The 21,026-nt window shown below is 37.1% G+C and overlaps 1 protein-coding gene across 2 annotated transcripts in view; it reads left to right on the forward strand.

Annotated features, from left to right (window-relative positions):
• prkd1 (protein kinase D1) overlaps positions 1-21,026 on the forward strand; it is a 35,029-nt gene that overhangs the window by 4,334 nt on the left and 9,669 nt on the right. Inside the window, exons 2-7 of one of the 2 annotated variants that reach the window (XM_084393144.1) lie at positions 10,882-11,020; positions 15,555-15,686; positions 15,786-15,946; positions 16,243-16,266; positions 18,415-18,622; positions 20,594-20,671. In XM_084393144.1, coding sequence (XP_084249270.1) covers positions 10,882-11,020; positions 15,555-15,686; positions 15,786-15,946; positions 16,243-16,266; positions 18,415-18,622; positions 20,594-20,671 — 742 coding nt within the window. The remainder of the gene's footprint in view (positions 1-10,881; positions 11,021-15,554; positions 15,687-15,785; positions 15,947-16,242; positions 16,267-18,414; positions 18,623-20,593; positions 20,672-21,026) is intronic. The other variant, XM_084393145.1, reaches the window with a different exon arrangement.

Below are 21,026 nucleotides of genomic sequence, written 5' to 3' on the forward strand. Positions count from 1 at the left end.
TTTTCAACTTTAGTTAGTCTGTAATGTTGCTGTTTGAGCATAAAAAAAAAAGATCTGTAAGGTTACAAAGCTCAAAGTCCACTCCAAAGGGAGATATTTTATTTAACAATACACTTTCCAAGAACTACAACAAACAACTCGTTTGGACTACAACGTGTTTTTTCCGGGCTTTGTGAAGTCATAATGTTACTCATTTAAATAATCCCTGCCCACAGAATACGCAAAAAAGGGGACGAGCCCTGGTTGAGCTGCATTAGAGAAGACAGTGTTGTTTCTATGCAAAGAGACACTGTTTTTCCACCCCGTTTCCAAAAATTCATTAGTTTGGCTGATTTTTAAACACTGTTCCTGAACATTATAACCCCAACATTTATCTGTGTGATGCACATTTTACTGAGAACAGCTTCCAGAACCTCAGATGAGAATTAATCATGGCTTTGTGATTACTGTTCGATTGCTGTTTAACTTTATATTACCATAGTTTTCCTACAAATATCATTATTAAATGGTGTATAACGTATCTAAAATTGATAAGAAAATTAAGAAAAATACCACTCTGAAACGTCCTGTGAAATCCGTGCTCGCAGAGTCCGTGCTTGAAATCTGTTCTGCACGATCCTCTTGTTTGTTAACATTCTTAAGTTTGAATTAGGCTTGAATTGGTTTGAAATTTACACCATCCTTAATATTTATACCGGAGCAGATGCGGTTATTGTAATGAGCATGAGATTTCCCGAACACGGCGTGCAAATCACAACACACTGGGCCAGCTAACCAATCACAGCATATTTCATATTTCGGAAGGAGTGGCTTTATCGAAACAGGAACTAAAGATGTATTAGAGCCAGACTGGGGAGAGATGTGCTGTAATAATGTAAAATATGTAAAAAAAATGATGTGTTTTTTGAACAATGAAGCAAGTACTCCCCAGTAACAAAAATCAAGACTTAAAATGGCATAGGACCTCTTTAAGAACTATTCACTGAAAAGTTATTTGGAGAACCTGGTTCTTCAATGGCACTGCTGTGAAAACCACCTTTTTGGGGTTTGGCGAATGCCAAGATTTTCAGTTCATATTGACTGGTCTGGTGTGTTCCTCATGCTAAACTATTCATATGACTTGAGAAGACTTTGAATATAATGCATGAGTCGTATGGCAATTATTTTACTTTTATGTTGTTTTTGGTCATTTTCAGTTCTCACTTATATTTTTAAATCACCTTTTGTGTTCCATAAAAAAGTCAAACGTCTTTTGAACGACATTAGGGAGAGTAATAATATAATTTAGCATAACTTTTCCTTAATAGACAAGATGTTCCACACTTAAGTTGGCCTTGGAAATCAACTTCAGTTACTACTTTGTTCATTTATTATCTGAGCAAGTGCTTTAATACAGCAGACAACAAATGTCTTTTGAGCTGTAAGGATCAAGGACCATCCTTGGCCAGATCACAAGAAGTCAAGAAAGGTGGAGCAAGACTGCTTGACCATGAAGCAACTGAAAGAGTGTAATAGCTTATATTGTTATTTTATGAGCAGAACATGAGGATATTTGCTGCATTGAAAATCTTCACAGCAGAGTCAGATAGATGGGGGGAAATTATTTAGGATTGAGTGAAAATGATTTTCTATGATTAATCAGAAATTGTCTTTGATGAAATGACAGTCGTTCAAACTTGGAATGGGAAAGACAAACACTTATAAAAAACAATATTTGAAAAAAGAAAAATAACTCCATACCTTTACCAAGAAATATACAACAAAGGGCAGCAATATGACCTGATCTTAGGCAGAAATAAAAACTCTCTTTACCATCTCCTCTTCTTTCTCACATTGACAAAAGTCCTTAGTGCTATCAAGGGCCTGCTTAATAGACTGTGAATCCATTAGTGCTCTGGATTATCAGGCTTAATTAAAGTGATAGCGCCTTTGTTTGAAGTTTGCACCTTTTTGCATTACCGCTCCTCAAAGTGTTCTTATTAATCAGCGGGGCTGCCGCACTCTTCATGCTAAGCGCTAACCGATCCATTGCTCAGTCCATAGCATAGACGCGGCTGGCAGATGAGCATAGCTGATGACGGCTGTGTGGAACAGCTACTTGCGTTTGACGAGTGATTTCATGTCATCCTAATGCATCCATCACGGGTCTAAAACAAGTAAAAAAAAAAGATCCTTGTATTCGTGGAGCTAAGTTTAATGGAGTCTTTCTGTAAGCGTGCATAAAAGACCTGAAGTGTATTTTGCAAATTGTAACAATGAAATAGCCTCCAAAATGTTGATTTTAACGCAATTATACATTTACATTGCCTAAGACATTATATTTGAATTATCGATATTAGCTTATATGGTCATCTCACCAGCACTGTTCTTTCTATGTGAGTCTTTCTAGTTGCTTGGCAACTGATTATGATTGCCTGTGAAGTACTTATCTGAGTGCCATTATGATGACGAGAGCCATGTGTGGTGGGGTCACGCACTCACACACACACACACACACACACACACACACACACACACACACACACACACACACTCACACACACTCCCACACTGGGGTAAGAGATGAGAGCTGCACATAGCCCATTGTTAAGCAGCTGTTTTGGAGAGTATTCAAAGAGCTTTCATTATCATGAGATACATGACGGTGTGCATGTGTGTACGCCTGTTTTTGAGGACCGTGGCTTCATAGCATCTCATTCATCTTGTTTTTTTGTTTCAACAATGTGTAGCGGTGCTGCAAAACACTCTTTGGTCTTTAAACCAGTCAGGTGGCTGAATGGATTCTTGCTGTCGTATATAATGATGTGGCTCTGGCGAAATAGTCATGAAATGTTTCCTGGGTTAGGTGGACCGATGGAGTTTCAGTTTTGCTCTTTCATTTAATAGCATTATTGAGAAATGGATTCTCATGCTGTCCAACATGGACATAAGAAGGAAAGTTAACAAAGAAACTTGTTAATTGCTTTCAGTAATGACATAATCACATATTGCAGTAATTGAAATGACTAAAAATATGTAGTGTTTGTCTCAGTGTCAATGCAGTTTACTGGGAGGTTACGTTGTTTTCATGGGTGTTCAGACAGGATTGGAAAACACAATTATCTCTTTAGGATAACCAAGCACAAACATGGTCGTGTAGTGTTTTACTTTTTACATCCAGTCACTGAAAACTTTCTTACAAAAAGGTATACACGAGTCATTCATGTTGAACCTTAAGTATCAGCATGTACTTTACAGACCAAGTGTCTGATTTATTAAAGCATTTAGCATCTTTGAAACAGTCAGTGATGTGATGCTTGTTTTTGTCCAGTCTATCAGTATAGATAGTATATATTAAAAAAATGCAATTCATAATGCATTTAATACACCTCTTCAATGATGAGCATGTTTTTACTGAAAAAAAATGACGAACAAAATCACCACGTCAACTAACTCTCATTAGAGTTCTAGTAGAATATTAGTGGACTGTCTGCTTAATATCTGCTAACACTTTCTTTTGATGCTCTCCCAACAGACATTCTACTGACTATAACTAACTTTGCAAATATATGTCAGCTTATTCTACTGATACACTTAGTCTACTTATACTCAACAAATACTCCGAGTTAGTTGACATGTAGGTGCAACGTATTGTCAAAAGAACATCAAAAGAAAGTGTAATCTTTTCCTGTTTGGGAATTTATTTTATTTTTATTTTATTTGATGTCCATTTTACTGTAATTGTTACATGACCAACCCCATTAAAACTAATACTTTTATTCAGCAAGGATCAAAAGTGATAGACAAAAAAAATCGATTTCAAATAAATGCTGTTCTTTTAAACTTTCTATTCATCAATGACAAAAAAAAATATGTATCACAGTTTTGACAAAAATATTAAGCAGCACTACTGTTTTTAATATTGATAATAATTAAAAATGTTTCTTGAGCACCAAATCAGCATACAGTATCATAATGATTTCTGAGGGATCATTTTTAAAATATTTCTTTCTTATATTTTTCCTTATATGTAATTGATTAATAAAACATGTACGAGAGCGGCACATGCAACAATTTATAAATATAAACAGCTTTGATAATCTCCCTTAGGGGTCTCTACATGTTTAAACAAACTGAAATGAGTGCCAACTTCAATAAAAATGTCACTTTAACTGCTTAAGAATTTAATTGTTCTTTAATCTCATATAAAACTACTGAAAGTGGTACAGTGATTGCAGAAGAAAGCTTGGCTTACGTATTGTTTCGTGATTGTTGCACCTCATGCTGTGTGAGGGAGTCCAGTTCACCTTGTCATAGGCAAAATATCGAAATTATAAAGTCAATTTAGAGGTGTACCACCCGCTAAGCCTGTCATGCTATTTTAATGATCTGCTGTAGCACCTCAAAGCCCAACAGAACTTGTGCTGTCTCCAGCCGAGTGCACTTTGCCAAGGGTTAGTTAGTGGGCATGTCTGCGCTGAGGAAGAGAGCTGTAAAATACTCACTAATAAAGTGTGAACATACAGCTATTAGGGTGACAATGAGAATCTTAGCAGCCCTAAAAGAGAGCTGTAATTAGATACAGTGTGCAGTCTCATCTTATAGTGTCGCTCATCCAGATGATTCTCCACAGGATTATGCACATGTAAATGTACAGTTATGTGAGTGTATGTACAGTAATTGAGACCTAAACATCTTTACCATCTCAATGTTTAGGGCTTGATTTTTTTTAAATCAATGCTCTACTCCTTTTTGGCCCATCTCGTGCAAATTCTAGTAAAATGAGTCATTTTAAATCATCACTATAGATTTAATTAAAGGCATAGTTGACCCCCAAAAAGAAAACTGTAATTACTCACTCCCCCTAATGTTGTTACAAACCTATATTTCTTCTTTCTTCTGTGAAACATAAAAGAAGATATTTCTGATGTGAAATCACTTGGATCCAAAACAAAATATTGACTTTCATTGTCATATATATATACACACACAAAACACGTATGTGTTTCTTTTTTGTTCCACAGAAGAAAGAAAGTAATACAGGTTTGGAATGACATAAATGACAGAATTTCATTTTTGCACTCAGAAAAAAAGGTACAAAAGCTCACTGGGGTGGTACCCTTTCAAAAGGTACACCTTTGTACCTAAAGAGCGGATACTGGTACCTCGAAGGTACATATTGGAACCAAAAGTGTACATTACCTAAATGGTACATACAGAATGTTTTCAAGGGTACCGTGACCGTCCCGGTGACAGCTTTTGTGGGTGAACTGTCTGAAACTTGCTTGAGATCTTAATACTATATGATACATCATATGATGAACCTTGTTATAACATCTTGATCCAGCAGCCATGTCTTTGGCAGAACACCTGGTTGTTTCCTTGTGTGTGCGTGTGTGTGTGTGTGTGTGTGTATAGGGTGTATAAATAGAGGAGCAGTGCTCCAATAGTATTGATCAGTGGTTGTTACAGCACAGCCAGCAGCTACTAACCTGCAGACTACACATGGCTCGGGCAGACCAATTGACTGATGGTGGTTATGGTTCATGCTGTCTAGGCTCATTGACTGGCTCTCTGTGAAATCTAGTATGTTTGGTGTTCTGGTAGATGTACAAAGCCATGTATTTTATTTGATAAAATACAGTGACACACAATCCTTCAGAAATCTGTTGATTTTGTGCTCAAGAAACATTTCTTTTTATTATCAATGTTGAAAACATTTGTGCTGCTTAATCTATTTGTGGAAACACTGATATCTTTTTTTTTTTTCAGGATTCTTCAAAAGAACAGCATTTATTTTGTAACAATGTAGTAGTCTGAATGGTAATGTTATAGTCTTTTTTCACATTGCTGCTATACATGATTTTAACTGAATGCACACTTGTGTTTATTTGCTCTAAACATGTGTACAATTATTTTAAATATTTTTTAATAATACATTTAAGTTAACACATTTGATTTACATTTAAGGTAGCATGCATGATGTGTGGTGATGTGTGGAAGTATGACAGGAACTATAAGAGCTAACTGTGTCATAACATAAAGCATCTATAGATTTTTTTAAAAAGAAAAGAAAATACAACTATCCCTTAAACAACACAACTGTGTGCACAGTCCTCTATTGGTGCTTTAGTTACAGCCTTTTTAAATAAAACAGCTACAAGTCTTCAGCCACATCTTTAAGACATGTTTTGGAAAGCATAATATTGCAAATGATATTTCTCAGTACAAAGCGTTCTCCCTTCTGGCACGTTCATACAGTTTCTCACAGCAAACTGCACTGCCAAAGTTACAACAGTGTTAAGTTCATTACACTTCACCCAACCACTCTGAATTTACTTATGGTGAAACTAATGGAATAAATCAAGATGAAACTCTGAGAACTCCTCTAGAAGTGCCAGGAATTATTGTGACGAGTCAAATGGATGAAAACACCAATGATGAAATCAGTTTTACTGTGTAAAGAAAATGAAAACATAAAATAAAAAATAACAAAATATATATTTTATATGTTACATGGTATTGCATCTGCTTACCATTTATTATGCACAATTTTTACAACATAGTATGTGCACCAAATATGAGAGCATGTCAGCCAAAAGTACTGAATCCCTTTTCCTTGAGGTGCAACGCTTGACTCACTCATGCTTTGAATGCAGTACTTGCAATATTTCATGGAAACAAACCACCCCGTTCTACTGACTTTGGCACAGTGTGCACAGCTTAATCTCTTCTGCTCATAGCCTCTTGGTTATTTATCATCCTCAAAACTGATTACAAGACGAAGGTCTGTGCGTCACGGGTGTCTGTTCTTCTACTGGCATGGATTTCGTAGCCTAATATAGTTAGACATCATCACCGCATATGCGCTACTGTGGTTGTTGTCATCTTTGTTGTTGATAACCCACATCTTTAGCCTGCAATTCTCCCTGCAATTTGTGCTTGTTTTGAAGTGAAGTGTCACATAAACCACCCTGATTTTGCATCAAGTTAATATTTTGTGTTGTTTTCCCTTCACTTCCCGTGCGTCTTCCATGATGGAACATGTGTGAGGCATGGCTCTAATGTCAAAGGGCCGCCCTCGTACATCCCAGTGTTTGCTTTAGCTCCATATATACCCTGTGTCGAATATGTCTACTTCCCACTTTATTTTTAACGTAAGAGAGAGCACGGCCATTTTTTACCTGAATGGGCTTCCATTGTCATCCACTCCTAGTTATTTTTTTCTATACAAAACAGCTTGTTATATTAGTATTTATTTCTTTTACTTTAATGTATTGTTGTAATTATAAACACACTGGCTTGTAGTGCAAATAGTTTTAACGTTTAGTGCACATTGTTATACTTCTAGTTATTTGCCAGTGAATCGAACGCTTCACAGATTCTCAAAGAACAGCTTACTTCCACTTTTTGCAAAATATGGTGGATATGCGGAAAACATATTATTTCCGAATTCATAGTATTTATAAACCAGTAAGCAAAACATACTTGGATGACCTACTGCTTTTGCTGAGATTTTGAAGTGCGCATCCAATGGACACTTCACTGTCCCATTGGGCCACGTACATCCGGATTTTCATTACATTCATACTATATAGAACATACATTTAAACAGTGGGCAAGCAAGTTCTTATCAGGGTTATTATAGTTAACTAAAACTAAAATCATAAAAAAAAATTAACCCTGGGTAAAAGGAATCCTGGGTTATCTTTATTCACGTTTCACACTGCTCATATTATACCCGGGGTTAACAGTTAATCCTGGGTATTCATAAGCCGTCGTTTCACACTGCACATTCCCAACGTCCTTATTTGCATATTTGATGTGTCACTGTTACTGACTGGACAAACGCAGCACATGACCTGTTTACATAAAGGTTCTAGCATTGCGCATCCTCATATTACACATTGTTGACTGTAATATCAAGTTTTTTATAAAGGTAAGAATGAAACGGTCTTTTCTTCACTCCAATCGTCGCGTTTTCCATCATCATACGCAGAAACCACTGTTTCCATGACTGCCCAAAGCGCGTGAATATAAGGCACGCGATTGGTTGTTGTTTGCTAAGCATCTAGTTCTAACAACATATCATTTCACACTGTACACGTTTGGCACCGCAATGCAGAGTTAACACCACGAAAACTCCAGAACAGGGTTTCAAAACCCTGGATAAAAGGCGGTGCTAACCCCTATTCTAAATTACAGGTGTGAAATTCTCCTACCCAGGGTTAAAAGCGGTGTTTAGAACGACGATAACCCGGGGTTAAGCGCAGTGTTTGGGCATTTTGTGTGCATGCTAGGCTAACAGTAGGTTAATATATCAGTGCAAAGGTTAATTGATTGCAAATCATCTAACATATGCACATCCACCAAGATATGAAAATGTATTTCTACATGCTAAAGCTTAATTGTAATAGCTGTAATCCATTATGTATTTTATATGTAATATAATGCACGTATCACAATATGACAACAGGTTGATATCATTAGTTTGAGTAATTAAAGGGCTAAGGTTCTTTAGGATGTCAAAGCTTCGCTGAGAGGAAGGAACTGCGGTTTAGCGTTAAGAGCAGGGCATTGAGCCTGGTATGGCGTAGGCGAGAGGGGGTTGACAGTTAGAACAGATGATTCACTCCTTACGAGCTTTCAGAGTGCTCGCTTGCTCTTTCTCTCTGCTCGTCCATCTTTCTCCTACCCTTTTTTTCCCCAACATACCTGCCTTTTTCGACACACACAAGTGCTCGCTCCACCCTGACAACCAGCTTCAGCAACCAGTTGTTTAAAGGGAAGACAACATCCAAATTGATGCTCTTCTCGCTGCGCTAGCCTGTCATCTATAAAACACATACAGAGAGATGGCAGAAAATGACAGTCATGAAAGACCATCAAGCGAGGGGGTCTGGGCAGCTCTCTTAGAGGCAATAACAGAGTTATTGTCAGAGGATTCCACCGATCGGAGCCAGACATCTCCCAAGGGGTTAATGACAAGGATCGGTGTGTCTTTGGCTTTGATGGCTCAGACATGCAGCAGATATATGTGCATCCATTTGTGCCAAACAAATGAATAGTGCTCAATCAGGAAAGAGCCTTGGGTGTCCGCTGCCATGACAACCCACACTGTTACAGTGAGGCTGCTGTCATGGTGACCTCAAAAGCACACTTGCCTCTGTGTATCTTCATTGTGTAGCACTCATTAGAGCAAGACAAGAAGGGTAGGAATCTGCACAATTAAACCATGAAAAGAAGGAAAAGGACAACAGATAGTCCGTCCCGCAAGTGGTGTCGAATTGAATCTAATAAACGCTGTAATGTTGTGTGAGTCTGTGTGTGGTGCTCGAATCTAATTTCCATGCTTTGGTTTGGAATGTGTGCTTGCGGTGGTATGCTTTTAAAAGGCGAGTCTACCGCCTTACTCTGTAACCGTATGATATGCTAACAGCGCGTTTTGGTGCAGTGTACATCTTGTGTGGGCGTTCGGAGGTGAGCTCCTCTGCCGGGTTGCTAAAAAATGATAGAGTCATCGCTATTTTCTCCAAACCAGTGCACGTAGAAGCATTAGCTCTGATCAAATGTTCTTTAGAGGATCTTACTATAAAATGGCACATTTGGAATTGTGAATAAATGTGACACGGCTATTCAACTGGATTGGGAACAAGGCGAACGATTAGCGTTCAATCTGTTAACCTGTAGTCTGATAATCATCATATGCTTTCACAGTCTGTTAGCATCCAGATATCTTGGATGGAGACGCTTTATAATCCCACAGTTGCTTTCTCAATGTTAGTCATTGCTGCTCGGTGTCTCTATTTAGAAATTGGATTTTTTCCACATTCGTTCACTTCCTATTCAGCTGCCATACTTTGCTTTCTGTAGATGCCTCTTTAGAAATCTCATTTGAAGCAGCTTCCTGAATTTTTGTACATTTAAATGCATACAGGAATATCAGGCACATACATACTCTCAGCTGCTATAAAGACTAAAGCTAAATTGAGCAATTTAAGAGCTGGGACCAGTTGCATAAACTTAAAGGGATGGTTCGGAGTAAAATCAACATAGTGGTTTGTGGTTTGCACCATGACCCCCGAGCCAAACATGACCCCCCCAAAGTCGTTATACTACATTACGTCCCGCCATTTGCATACTACTGGCTTAGATATTATATTATTCATATGCATTGTTTCTTTATGTGTGGTATTTCAGTAACTGATACTGAACACAGAGTTCAATACCAGCATATTCTGGATGTATGAACTTGCAGAATAATGTCAATGCAGATGCAAAGTTCAAATACAATGTCATAGTGACAGCTAGAGAAGTTTTGATTTGTGATCTCTTTGTTTGTGGTATAATAAAACCCAAGTAGCTTAGATGCGAGTACCCTTTGTGAATTGTGTAGGTTTGAATTGCCATTACCTGCAGGCCTTCTCTGCAGTGTTGCTGCAACTCAACCCAGCAGGGATCAATAGGGAATGAGGCTAGTGAGCCATTTCCCCAGCGGTCTACATGGGTCAGTCAATATGTTGCTCTCTTCTTTTGACATTGGATTGATTGCGAAGCTGCTGTTTGTAAAACTGTTTAGGAGCAGTCAAAAAAGAGAGAAAAAAAACAAAAAGCATTTAATGCTATAAATCTGTTTTTGTCATTAAGGTTTGTCCCATGAGCGATCGTAATGTGTTTTCTGAGTACTGGTACTTTTTTATAACTGAATGAAAAGCTTCAGGTATGAGAAATGGTGTCTGCAATTTGAATGTGTGGGGAGGCCTTTTAGATGCATTATATGTCTGGCATCAGTAGACAAGCATTTCATGTAAGCTAAACCATCATAAACTACACACCACCCACTCAATGGAGTCCTTACTCAGTAAAAAAAACCTGACAGACATAATTTTTCTTCCATCACAGTTCCCAGAATGTGGCTTCTATGGGATGTATGAAAAGATTCTTCTTTTCCGTCATGATCCAAACTCTGAGAACATTCTGCAGTTGGTGAGGTGCGCGGCTGAAATTATGGAGGGAGACCTGGTGGAAGTCGTCCTGTCAGGTAAGTGTCATGTTCAATAGTTTTTTCTCAGCATGTAGTCATGCCCCTATACACATACGTACATCCATCGTCTTCTTATTTGTGGTGTAACACATTGATTTATAGATCAGTTAGACAAGACACTGTGACTTTGTTGCAACGGCGCCAAAGTTTTTGCAGTCTGCCACACACCGTAGTGCGATTCCTGTGCCATTTCTGACTGTTTTTTGTCTCTTAGTCCTTCCATTTCCCACTCTGGAAAAGTTGATGCGCATCCAAGTTTTGATGCCTTACCCGGTGTGAAAACCGGAGTTGCTTTGCTGAGGAAGCGATGGAGGTATCGCATTTGACACTGCTAAAGTGTTTCTCCAAACACTTGGCAGGCCTTCCCCTCCCTTCCTCCCCCTCTCCTCCCTGTGCTATGTCAGGTAATTGAGTGAAGTCTATTCTGACGAGATAAAGCGGGGACTGACACCTCCTCCACCCCCCAGCCTCTCTACCAGGTCTGGTGTGTTTCTCTGTACAAGTGCATGTCTGTGACAAGATGAATCAGGTGATTAACACACCCAGATGCACAAATTCTCATAGACGAGCCTTTGGGAGCCCGGAGTAACACTTCTCAGTGACACACTTGAAAGCTGCTTTCACTGTAAAGTAACATAGAAGAGTTTTACACAAAAGTAAGGTCAACGTTTATTAATTATGACACCCCCAGAGGGACCCTGTGCGATTGTCTCCTCACTTTTCTCAGAGGATTATTATAATTTCACCAGTTACTGACGCAAAAGTAAACTGCGTCTTAGTGAACCAATAGCTATGTTTCCATCCAAAGTTGCGAATTTAACTTGTGCGCAAAATGGGAATATCGCTTAAAACATTTGTCAGTAAAGCACCGTTTCCATCCAGTGAGCCGAAGAGAGCAAAATTGTCACTTATACTGATAAACTGGCGCTAAGTATCAATAAGAAAAATGGAAGTTGCTGCAGGAGGAGAAGCCACTGTATATAATTTTTGTATATAATAAATTACTTGCACCTCATAGCGTGTAGACGAAATGCAATATGTTATCTTGTTTCTGCATGCCTGCTGTAAGACAGTTCTGGCAGCTAATGATACCAAACCACTTTGACAGACTTCAGGCATTTCAGAATGACAAAAACAGCATTTCAGATGCTCTGCAACAAGATCGATCTGCTGGTTAGTCCATTCATGGCAAAGTCACGACTTTTTTTTTTAATGCGAATCGAGGAATTCATTCGGTAAATGGGTTGCCATCGTAGTTTATGTACATGTTTTCTTGTCAAATAAAAAATGGATCCAACTCAATTGAACGCGTACGTTTTTTTATGCACATGTTTTGAATTCTTGCATCTTGGCATTTCCATCCAGCGTTTTTATGTAATATCCCAAAATGTTCGTAAAAATAGGTGGATGTAATGGTCCAGCTCATAGTTTTCCTTAACTAATTAAGTAAACTCATTATTTTACAGCACTTTAAAGCCCAAATTAATTCTTCAATTGTATTAGAGTAAAACCTGATTTTGCTCACCATATGGTTTTCAAAGCACCAACTGTATGCTTTGTAATTGGCCTGAATCTGAAAAAGGTGCAACGAGCGGGCCAATAAATGCTGATCTCTCGGATTATCACTTTGACAATATCTACTACGATAATTAAAAAGAGCAGCATTTCATGAAAATATGACCCTATGCTTTCTCTGCTGGGTCTCTACCCAGTCTGTTGTGGTTCTTAAAAGTCTGCTTGAAGTCTATTTTCTGCTGGATAAATTTAGAGTAACCACGGGTTGGCTCCAGTGAAGCGCGCTGACAGGATGTTTGGCTGTGCCTAGATCAACATAATTGCAACATAGAACGTGCATGAAAATACAGGCGCTAGACAGAATGTGTGGGATTAATAACCGTACGTGTATATTGATTAAGAAGTATGCATAAACTTTAGTGTGACAAAGTGATAGTGATTCCTAATCATTGTACATTTCTTGTTGCCTTTAACGTCTCAAAGAGGAATCAGAGCCCAGAGTGTGTAGGGCCAGAAAACGTCCAATTTCCACCAGAAGCAAGGGGGAAAAAAACTACGGGAAAAACAAGTATTTGCATTAAGTCAACTCAGGATGCCTTTTCAGCATCATACTCATTTCCCTGAAGCATTTAATGACAGTTTACAGGTAGTTCAACTTGCAAACATATCTTGGCCTTTAAACAAAAGGCAAAACAATAATTTGAATGAATTGAGGTAATTTAGCTGCAGAATGGCTAATCAGATTGTATTCTACTTGAGCGTACTAGGGGAAGCCATGTTGGAGAGGAGGCAACATGCATGCGTTGAGTCAGGCAGTTCTCCCGCTGCGCTCGCCACTCAGCCGCTATTGGTCCTGTCAACATGCAGCCAACAAGAGCCAATCAAAACACTCCAACCACCCCAAAAGCTTCCCTTTCATAGTACAATTTGCAAATATAAATAAAGCTGGGTTTGTTTGGAAGAGTTGTGATGGCAATTAAAAATTGTCATATCTCTGGATTTTGCTCTGTTCTGTAAGATTATGCTGTGGTGCATAGGTTTTTCGAGTGAGTAATTATTTTTCGAGTTCATGCTTTAAAGTGAAAATATCTGGTACAAAGATGTCATGTGGCTCTGAATCAGCTTCTTCGTCGTATTTTAAAGCTCAACAAAACTGAATCCTCAATTAATTAGTGCTTGACCACGACCCCCTCTAAAGGGACCACCATCTCTAGCCCATTAACCCTGACAGACACACAGTCTGCCCATCTGATTAGAATTCGGCAAGGCCAGAGAGCCTGCTGCCCAGGCCTTGTGGCAGTTTTGTGGAGACGGCCAGAGCATGCCAGACTGGCCATTGATAGATTGGATTTGGCCCACCCTCTCTTCCATCTGCACCCCAAAGATACACATGCCTTGTGGGAGCTCGAAAGAGGATGGTTCATAAAATAAAGATATAAATCCCTCTGCAACATTTGTTTGCCTTTTTAATCATGACATGTTTACTCAGTGCTGCTGGGATTAAGAGCGAAGCAAATTCCCTCATGAAGTCGAAAGTCCAAATAATGCAAACAAAAAATGTGGTTATTTATGTCAGTTGTTATGGGAAAACAACTTTAATTATGATTTTAAGATGTAAATTGAAATGTAAGTACTTGGGATGATCTATGACTCACTTCACTTGAACAACCACAATTACACACAAATAACAGATGTCTCGGAGTTTAAGGTTGTCAAAACTTGAAGTCTCTCATCAGGTATTGCATATTCTTTAATGAATTACCAAGGATTTACATAGATGTTTTTAGCAGATACAGTTTTACCAAAGCCACTTCAAATAAAATGCACAAATCATCTTAATTGCAAGTATTAGGAATGTTAGCGGAGCATAATGAAAAAGATCAAATCAATTTTAATTTCGTAATTGTGATGTGCAGTTGCGGTTGTTGAAGTGAAGAGAATCATTGATCTTCAAATGTTGCAGATTTACGCAGCTAATGAGAATACCTGAAACTATCACATATTTACAGACAAAAGACTCATGAATTTCACTTTGGTTGAATGTCAATCATGTATATAGTAAATGTTGAAATAACTGAAAGGATAGTACTTGGGCTAAAAGCTTGCTGTTGGGGGTAAAGTGACATGGCTATTTTGAATAATTCTGTTACTTAATTGTGTCTCAAACCTCTCTCTCAACCATCCAGTTTCTTGCAGCATTTCTTTTTGCACAATTTATGTTTTTCCATAATTAATATATAATATAACAACATAATATATGTTTTAAATAATATTACTGTGCTCTTGAGCAAGGCACAGGGGTCATTCATGCTATTCAGTACCCTTTAAAAGCCTGTGTTGTAATTTAAGGACATATTTTTATGAAAGTCTACAGCACAGAAATATGCTGTGGTCAAGCTCAGGCACTTTATTAATTACAGATTGGTTATTTGCTTATTAGCTGTGTGCCTTACAGGGTGAAAATAAAGAGCTAAAGTTAGAATTTAGAGCTTATATGAGAATGCCAACCTATTTTAAGCTTAAATTAAATATACTTATACAGTATATTTAACCATCTTTTGCTTTTGTGTAATTTTGTATACAGGTTGTGTAATTTTAGTATAATTTTTGTAATATTTTTGTATAGTTTTTGTTAATATTTTAAATTAGAATCCATTAATATAATTTGAATTCATTTTACTTTTAAAGTTTTAGTCATTTTGATGATGATTATTTTTATGTTTATAGAAATATTGCCTTAAAAAAAATATATATATTTTTTTAATTTAGTGTTTTTTATGGTTTTAGTTTTAGTTAACGATAATAAAGTGAGACAAACCAGCTGAACAAAACGTCACAGAATTAATCAAATCCACTGTAATGTAATGAAGTGATGATGTCACTTCCCGGAGGATGATGTCATTAAGGAACCTGGCTTTTTTAAAGGGATATTACAAAAAACTAACAGGGGTGGACACAAAAAAATTATGTATGAAATTTACATTTTGCAGTTAATTTTTTTGTTTTAAACTTTCAGCTTCAGCTACTGTGGAGGATTTTCAGATCAGACCTCACGCTCTGTTCGTTCACTCATATCGAGCTCCAGCGTTCTGTGATCACTGTGGAGAGATGCTGTGGGGTTTAGTGAGGCAGGGGCTTAAGTGTGAAGGTAAATGTCTAAACATTCCACTAAACTTGTGTCAGCATAACATTAGAGGGAGAAACAGACCACTAATGTGATCATCTTTTGTCACTATCTTTGTGTTAGGCTGTGGGCTGAACTACCACAAACGGTGTGCCTTTAAAATCCCAAACAACTGCAGTGGCATCCGTAAACGTCGACTATCTAACGTGTCCCTCACCGGCCTGACCAACACTCGCTCTGTGTCTGCTGAACGGTCTCCCAGCACCTCTGATGAAGCTTTACTGGTGAGTTTGATGTCAAAATCAGATCCACAGCACATTATATCAGATGTTCCCTCCCTTAGTCACAAAATATAGAATGCGCAAATATAAGTGTCCAAATATAAAATACAGACCATATGAATCTTATAAATACAACAGGTTTTGCCCTAATATTCTCAGATGTTGTTGATATAGATCGTAGATTTGGCCCGTTTGTTGACCCTATGCTACCACTGCATGTGTGTCCTGTTTATTAACACTACTTAATCTCTGTCTGTCTCTCTCTACCTCTCCCCACACATCCTTTCATTCCTGCCCAGTCTCCTGTCAGTCCTAGCATGGAGGTAGGCACTAACTAATTCAGCTTTGACTAACCTCCTTGTGATATTTAGTCTGTCATACACCCCCTGTTTTAATGCAACATGAAAAAAAATGAAATCTGTTGGATAAAGGGGTGATAGAGAAAAGCATCTACTATTAATATTTACTATTTGAATATCTTTGACTGTACTATATATTTTATGTGTAAATATATAAACACACACCATACACACTACCACAAAATCTAAAGAAAATATTTTATGCTCACCAAGGCTGCATTCACTTGATCAAAAACACAGTAAAAACAGTAATATTGTGAAATAATTATTAAATGTTATTAAAAAATTTAAATAACCGTTTTCTATTTGAAACTGAATGAATTTTCAGCAACCTTTACTCCAGTCTTCAGGGTGACATGATTCTTCAGAAATCATTCTAATAAGCTGATTTGATACTCAAGAAACATTTCTTAACTGCTATCAATGTTGAAGACGGTTGTGCTGCGTAATATTTTTGTGGAAACCATGATAAAAATGTTTCAGGACTCTCTGATGAGCAGAAAGTTCAAAAGAACAGCATTCATTTGAAAAAGAAATCTTTTGTGACAATTTAAATGTTTGTACCGTCATTGTTGCTCTATTAAATGCATCCTTGCTGAATAAAAGTGTTTTACATACATATATATTAAAAAATATATGCAGTTTTTATATTTATGTCTAATTATCTTTTGCTGCCCCATTTACAGTGAACCTGAGTTCTGAGTGTTTGCTCCTTTTAAATTTAGTGAGCCAGACATGTCATTCTTTTCTCTAAGAGGTTAAGACATTTTAACCTGACAACATAAATGTTGTGGTACACGTAGTTTGTTTGAAGAAAACTGTTAATCGGCTGTTGACGGCAGAATCAAACATCTGTTAGCTGCTCTCTAATCTGTTCCCTACACCTAAGACAGGTTACAGCAAATGATCTGCATCTGTACGATTACCTTACCTTTCACATGCATCTTCTTAAGGCCTTTGGTGAAGTGTACAACATGGCAACAGGAAGCTATTGATCATTTTCTTTCTTTAGAGCACATTGAATAGTTGATTATGCACACCTGCGTGATGTCAGATCTATTCACAACAGGTGGTAAGACATCTGCATCTTTGCCAATCAGCAGCACATTAAAGATCAGCTTGATGAGAAAGTTGTTGTTCTGAGTTGATGCAAATTCATCAAAGCTCAGCATATACAACAATCTCCCTCAGCATGAACCTCGTAGGGCCTTTGTGTTTTTGTTCACCTAATCGAGAGCGGGGTGGTGCTGACTTAGCTCGTGTTAATAATACCAGAGAACCTGTGTGACAAAGTAATCCTTTTTATTTACCTTTGTTATTTGACCTTTGCATGATATATCACTAAAAAGCCGTCATAGTTTTTGTTTTGTTTAGTTTTTTTAATAGACCAGGCTACATGGTTCATTTTTGGAAGTTAATTTCTATATGAATACATAACTTAAAATATTGGCTAAAATCTGTTAAACATTTAAATATTGCCCAAGAAAAAAAAGATACCATTGTTTTTTGTGACAACATGCCCCAATTGTCACACTATATGGGGGTAAGTTGTCACAGTGGAAGCTGCTACTGTTATACCGTATTATAGGCTTTTCAGCTAAATGCACACAGTAAAACAATTATAAAACCTATTTGCAAAAATGTAAAAGGTACTGCACAAAAATATCAAACAATTTGTTTGATGAACAAAAATGTAAATAATTATATAATTAATTACGGTCACACTTTAGTTTAGGGTCCAATTCTCACTATTAACTATGACTTTTGCCTCAATAAACTCCTAATTAGTGCTTGTAAGGTAGTTGTTAAGTATTAATATTAAGGAATGTAGAATATGGTCATGCAGAATAAGGCATTGATATGTGCTTTATAAGGAATAATAAACAGCCAATATTCTAGTAATAAGCATGCAAATAAGCAACTAGTTAATAGTGAGAATTGGACAAATTCATAATGTGACAACTTGCCCCAATATAAGTGACACTTACCCTGACCTGACATTTATGAAAAATACTGATGTACCGAGATCATAGTCGAACCGGTGTGTTGTGCGGATGTCCTATATTTCTTACATAGAATTTCTACATTACAATCTATATTATTTCTCCACAGCAAAAAACACCATCAGACATCTTTCCTGGAAGAGGCCGCTCCAACTCTCAATCCTATATAGGTCGGCCAATAGAGTTAGACAAGATCCTGCTGTCTAAAGTGAAGGTGCCACACACATTAGTCATCCATTCATACACACGTCCCACCGTTTGCCAGCACTGCAAGAAGCTCCTCAAGGGCCTCTTCCGTCAGGGTCTACAGTGCAAAGGTAGGAGCTTATCCTTAACATTTTTAAGCTACGGCTGTGAAATTATTGTCTTTATTGTCATACAGTAATTGTTTTAGTGTCTTATTAAAGTTAAAGTGCCTCGACTAAATCCCCTCTGATCCAGATGTTTCCCTGTAATTTGAATTCTTTGTAATCAAAATTTTATTAACTCATCTGAGCTTACATTGGATAATGGTCACTAACTGCGGTGACTCATTACTTTCTCAAATTAACATTGCAGTTTATTCACAAAATCCATAAGACTAATTACACAAATTACAACAAGTACACAAATGTGTTTAATATAAAATTCACTATAATATCTCCAGCAGATATGCCGTTTTGCATTGTATTAGACAGATAATGAAGCTCAGTATAGGGCGGTGTTCAAAATGGAATAGTAGCTAACTGTATACTGCACAAAATATACTGTATACGGACTACTATTTTTCTTTTTTTTAAACTATAATATGAAACAATTTGACTATGGAAATATTGGTTGAATTTAGACCTGGACGATTCTGGATACATTTTTTTTTTTAAATAGAGATCATGATTCTCCCACGATTCTGAATAGACCACTAAACAAACAACAACAACAACAAAACATGTAATTTACTAGAGGTTCTGACAAAATGTTGAACAAAATTGAACGAATCTCTTGAATTATTCAATGACAAATACCGTTTTTAACAGTCACTTGTCGCCACCTACTGGTTTAATGATGATCCTATATCCTATCCTATCATATAATCCTTATTTGAAGCGTCAAGTTACTTTGGATCACTACTGTAGACATCAGTGTTTATATCCCATCCCAACTGTAAACTTTAATCCCAGTATTTCTGTGATAATTTGAATTATTGTAACACAGAAATAATAATACTTTGAGGTTGAAAACATTGTTTGTGAAGCTGTTTCATACTGCAACATGTCAACTGCTCTCTGGCTCAGCGGCAGCACGAACACAGATTTGAATCGCTATGATCATACTTGTCAAAGGTTTAATAGACATAGCCGAATTGTTGTCATTTAGGAATAAGATCGCATGGGTGTTTGAATCTAGAACGCGATCTTTTAACAATTAATTGTGAAGCTTCGTTTGAAATAGCATACAACTTACTATTTCTGCCATATAAAATACTTCATGTTGAATGTTTCATTTAGTGCATAGTATTTGTTTCAACATAAAATATGAAACAGTATTATTATGGAAATTAAAAATAGCATATTAGCATACAACTTACTATTTCTGGCATACAAAAATACTTCATGTTGAATGTTTAATTTAGTGCATGCTGGAAATAAATAAATATTTTCAGTTTATTTTTAATCCAGTTTAGCGTAAAATAAATTCTAACCTTTGGCAATACTATTACAAAGTCAATAGCAATAGAGATATTAAAATGGTGCGCTATGGTTGTGTTCGCCATTCTGGCAAACGTAGTAGATCAAATGTAGCATTCCATGCATAAATACAATTTGCATATGGCACAGTAGTACATAATACATGTTGCAAAAATAGTATTCCAAACATAGCCTATCCTTAGTCTATTAGGCGCCAATATTTAATGTATTTATGCTTGCTTTACGGATCCTACATTCTGATAACACCGTACAGTTTAACAGATCATAGAATTTGTTGATCCTTTTGTGTCATCTAGAACAGAACATAAATATACAGTGACACAACAGCTGCTTTTATATACGATGTGTTTGTGTAAAGGGAATATATGCCATGTGCCAAGCGGTAAAGAGTGCAGTTGGCTGGGCTGTTGCAAACAGCTTTAATGTTCATGTGTTCAATGTGCGAGGTCTCAGCCTGTCAGCCACCGGCACAACAGGAACTCATATGTTTATGTGCCAGATTGGTAGTAAACTCTCTCCCTCACTCCCCCCCTTTAACTCTTTCTCCCTCTCTCTGTCGCTCTGTCATTCTTCTCTACTTTCTTTTCCCTCACACCGTCACAGATTGCAAATTTAACTGCCATAAAAGATGTGCACCCAAAGTGCCAAACAACTGCCTCGGAGAGGTGTCGAGAAACGGAGGCAAGTCTAACTTTAGTCTTCGTGCTCAACACTGCATTTTCATGACAAAAACAACAATATTTATCTCACTAAACATTAAATGCTATGTGAACATCATACTCAATACATAACAGTGTGCTCAGATGAAAAAAACAGGGTAATGTTGTATGACTGAACCTGTTTGTTTATATCACTGAAACCGATTAACCTAAAATTAATATGATCATTCATTTATAGTATTAGTTATGATACCAGAGCAAAAACAAAAGAAGGAATTTCTTTCTGCAAATTTATAGTAAGCACAACATTTTATGTAAAGGCTAAAGAACAATGATATAACTGCAAAAGGGACTCTATTGTAATATCCCTTACGTAT

This window comes from Rutilus rutilus, assembly GCF_951802725.1.
Source record: "Rutilus rutilus genome assembly, chromosome: 21".
In the NCBI taxonomy this organism is placed as follows: Eukaryota; Metazoa; Chordata; class Actinopteri; order Cypriniformes; family Leuciscidae; genus Rutilus; species Rutilus rutilus.